The sequence below is a fragment of the Cryptomeria japonica genome, chromosome 7, assembly GCF_030272615.1.
Source record: "Cryptomeria japonica chromosome 7, Sugi_1.0, whole genome shotgun sequence".
NCBI classification, from domain to species: domain Eukaryota; kingdom Viridiplantae; phylum Streptophyta; class Pinopsida; order Cupressales; family Cupressaceae; genus Cryptomeria; species Cryptomeria japonica.
The window spans coordinates 284,533,494-284,537,630 of record NC_081411.1 but is presented as its reverse complement, the minus strand read 5'-3'; the positions used below and the strand labels follow the sequence as shown (position 1 = coordinate 284,537,630).

The 4,137-nt window shown below is 35.2% G+C and overlaps 1 protein-coding gene across 1 annotated transcript; it reads right to left on the bottom strand.

Annotated features, from left to right (window-relative positions):
• Positions 1-3,828, bottom strand: LOC131052080 (alpha-galactosidase). The gene is given in 16 exon segments (XM_057986665.2): positions 1-214; positions 409-549; positions 695-744; positions 847-870; positions 873-936; positions 1,155-1,243; positions 1,350-1,417; positions 1,507-1,590; positions 1,698-1,763; positions 1,866-1,924; positions 2,121-2,196; positions 2,299-2,402; positions 2,743-2,777; positions 2,888-2,944; positions 3,330-3,391; positions 3,668-3,828. Coding segments are annotated over 16 exon segments (1,224 nt in total). The 5' UTR covers positions 3,817-3,828; the 3' UTR covers positions 1-118.
• Positions 3,829-4,137: the final 309 nt, after the last annotated feature.

Genomic DNA, 4,137 nt, shown 5'->3' with positions numbered 1-4,137 from the left:
TGAAGTTATTACAAATTTCATATTTTATTCTTCTATATCTGGAAGCATACCAGAGTTGTATAATGTGAAAATCAAAGCAAAAAAGACATTTTTTCAGCTTCAAACTTGTGTCTCAAGTTTAAGCAGAGATTGGTGTCAAAATATACATTTTGACGACGTGTGAATCAACGCTTGAGGTGAGACTTCCTTTTAAACTTGTTGGAAGGTACGAATGCTGCAATATCAAAATAGACAAATAAGTGCAGTCAAACTCATAAAACTCAATACCAAAATAGACACGAAATTGCAGTCAAATTAATAAAATAATTATAATTAGTTAAGAGAAAGCTTAAAATACGGTCCTATCTAGATCAGGTAGATAATATTATGCACAAAAACCCATAACAAGGAGAGTTGCCATTGTCTTACAGCCCACAAGTCTCTTGCTCGAACAACAGTTTTGGATGAAAGGCCAATGTCTTTCCATTTGGCAGTGATAGAAGCTGTAGAATTGCCTCTGTTCCACAACGCTACAGTCACTCTTTTGTTGGACAAAGGCCCTGCCCATACCTGCAAATCATCAAATTGAGACAGATTATACATACAAAATCTGAGTTAATTTCAAGACAAAAAAACCTATGCTATTTAATTTCAGAGGCTTAATAAAAGTCTTCTCTTTGTTAATCCATTAACCCACAAGCCAAAAAGCTCATACCTCAAGATCTCCTTGCTTGCTTACTTTCTTCCCCTGAACTCCTAATGAATCTGGGCCCATACAAAAAGGATTGGAGATGGGGATGCAGATCGAAACCAATTCTCAAACTTGTATACCAAAATATTTAAATTGAACTGATATGTACAACTCACCTTGATTGACATCAATAATTTTTTGTTTCCCAGGATCTCTAGAGTTTCCTGACTTGCATTCCTTCAGTCAGTGGTAATTATCAAGGGTGCCTGCAAGAGATATGGATATAAAGGTCTTTGTCAAGGTGTCCCCTTTCACTAATTTTGATGCTTGTATGGAATAGGTTTGAGTGGCCTAGAGATAAGTTCTTCTGCAATATTGCATGTGGGTTATGGGTACCGATCCTTAATCAAACAACCAATTTCTGTATTTACTAATGAACACACTTCAGCTATGTATACATTAAACAGAGGCCTATATTTTTTACCTTCATTAAGGCCCATATGCTGAATTGTGATCTGTACTCCTCAATTGTCCAACTGGGGCCCATCTTTCCAATCTGCAATACATCAGCATCTGGTTTGGATAATACAAGCACAAAAAATTTTGATATTAGTATGGATATTACAATGGAAATCAACAGTAATATAAATTCAATCCACTTATGGAGCAGTATATGTACCATTCCATCCACGGTCAGGACCTGCATAAGCAGCAAGCTCATTGTTCTGGTCAGCGACATCTAACATGCTGCAAGAAATGAAAAAAATTTATATTTTAATTCTGAATTCCATTCTTCTGCAATAAGGTGCTGGAAATGGGTATGTTAAGTGTATTACTCTACATATCGAACTCCAATTTCAGCACTCAACCAGCTGTTGGCAATCTTAGGTCCTTCCTCAATATAGTCTGTTAGGTTGAACCTGCACATCAGCATAGAAAGAGCTAGCATGATTTTCAATTAATGAATTAGTGAGTGTCTTTGATTTTTTGTTGAATACAGATATTTTTGCTTGAAAGCTTTTCTTACCACATATCAGTGGCAAAGAATATAGGACGCCCTGTCTTTAGAAGAGCTTCACTCATTTTTTTGTACCTATTTAATTCAATACAAATTTAATACTTTTTGTTAAACTAAACTCTAAAACACATTTCAAAAGCCCGTTGATAGAAAGAATATGGTATAAATGTTGTGTACCTCGCAAGAGGTCTGAACTCAGGAATGTAGCATTCCATATATGTCAAGTAGTCTACTCCCTACCCATTTATCAAACACCAGTTATTCTTTAGTAATCCAACAATAATAAGATTTCCTCATTATACTGAATTCAATCTTCGTCTAAGGGCGTTATACTAATATATCTGCATTTTATTTCAAGGACAAAGATAAACCAATCTGAAGTGGAGCTCAATTGGGTCAGTAGACTAAAGAATTTGATTAAGAGCGAGTTACCCATGAAGCGAATGTCTTAGCATCCTGTTCCTCATGGTTAATGGAACCTGTCATCCTTCCGGAACATGTTTTTGATCTGGCCAAAAAAACCCACGCATTGAAGTTAATACTAGTTATCAGGATTTTGGTAGGCATAAAGATAGAAAGGTTTTAACTGATTATAGCATAATATGCTCACCCTGCATCAGCATAAATACCGAGTTTGAGTCCCTTAGAATGAACATGGTCTGCCAAAGCCTTAATGCCAGAAGGAAATGTTTTTGCTTTAGCAATAAGATTACCCTGCCAAAAAATAAGAAGGTTCTCAGTTGCTCCTAAATATCACTTTCATCAGGTAATTATAAAGCCTAATATTCAGAAAAAATTACATAAGCAATAAGAGGAACATATAAACAAGAAAAACTAGGTTGCGAGCTTTATTTAAAAGCATTTATTTAATGTAAAAAGAAGAGGAACACATAACTGATTGAACTACCCAAGCAAACTGGAATTTACATCAGTGAAACCTAGCTATGGACTATCCGGAGAGTTCTGAGTTCTCTTCATCATGTCTCAAGATTGCTATAATCTAAAGCAAACAGAATGACTTGATGCTGAATTTATTTATTGATTATGGCAATACCTGAGCATCTCGGTGTTTTTCAGCCCAACAGTCATCTGGTAGTTTTTGAGAAAACCAATTTGCCATTAGAAAAATCCATGAATTAAGGACTAGTTACAGTTAATGGTTTTCAATCTATCGAGAGAAACAGAGTAATATAGCTTACCTATGTTTACATATTCATATCCTAACTTGGACAATCCAGTGGAAATCAGTGCATCAGCTGTATTATAAACATTTACAATTGGCCAATGTTAAAGATTTAGATCAAATATTGGGTACATCAAATCATTGTAACTTCAACAAAGATGAAACCACGCTTCCTACTAACAAGCCTGGTATTTTCTAGTAGCCTTAAATTAAGAACAATAGTATAGACTCGTCAAAGTGAAAAAAATATCAATCCAGGACTGTTTCTATGAAAGACGGACTACATTAAGCTGTCACAGACAATCAAGTTTATAGCAAATTATGCATTCGGAACCTTGAGTTATGTTATTACACCATACAAAAATGAAAATGGCTATCCAGCTCATAGGATACACCTGCATTCTAAGAACTGGATAGCTGTTTCCAACAAAAATGAGGTACAAAAATTCTAAAGTCACCTGCTCCACGAATAGCGTTTTCATTAATACCCCTGCAATAGAAATAACCACGACCATTCCATCTGAATACAAAAATAGTCACAACAATTGCATTAGTATATATTTATGGGCATATTCTTTTATTTTTTCCATTTACCCTAAAAGGTAAACTAGTTTTTAACTATTTGCAGAAACATCACCATTCTCCAAACTCCTACTCATCCCCTGCTGACAGAGATGCAGGGTGGATAGCAATTCCAAGGAAAGAGAAAATTTAAGGTCAGTGGTCTAATACCTTATGTCAGGTTTCCCTCTCAATTAATTAAATTAAAAAAACAATAGACAGTAGAGAAATATACCCCATTGGAGGCTTCTGGCCGAGTCCATTGTAGGTTGCATTGGCTTGAAAGCACAAACAAATACCCAATAGTGTTACAAACAAAACAGAGACCATTCTCATGTTGTGGCAATCTCCAAAGCAGATATTGAAAAGACAGAAAGGAGGCATTCATATTTACAAGCTTAATTCACTATCCCATATATAGGTTTCAAACCTCCACCATAACAATTTGATTTGGGTTTTTCTCGTGTTATTTTAATAATACATTTGTGTAAGAGATGCACTAAAAGGTTCAAACAGTGGCATTGACTATCTAAAATTAGAGTAGAGACAATTTCATTGTATTCACCAGTCCAAAATGTACAGCGCCAACAAAACTCCTGTACATCAAACATCCTGGTGAGATACAGCAGAGTATCTTCTGGGCCTTATCCAGAAAGGTGATTTTGACTGATCAAATCTAGAAGGATAAGATTGTGTTTTAAAATA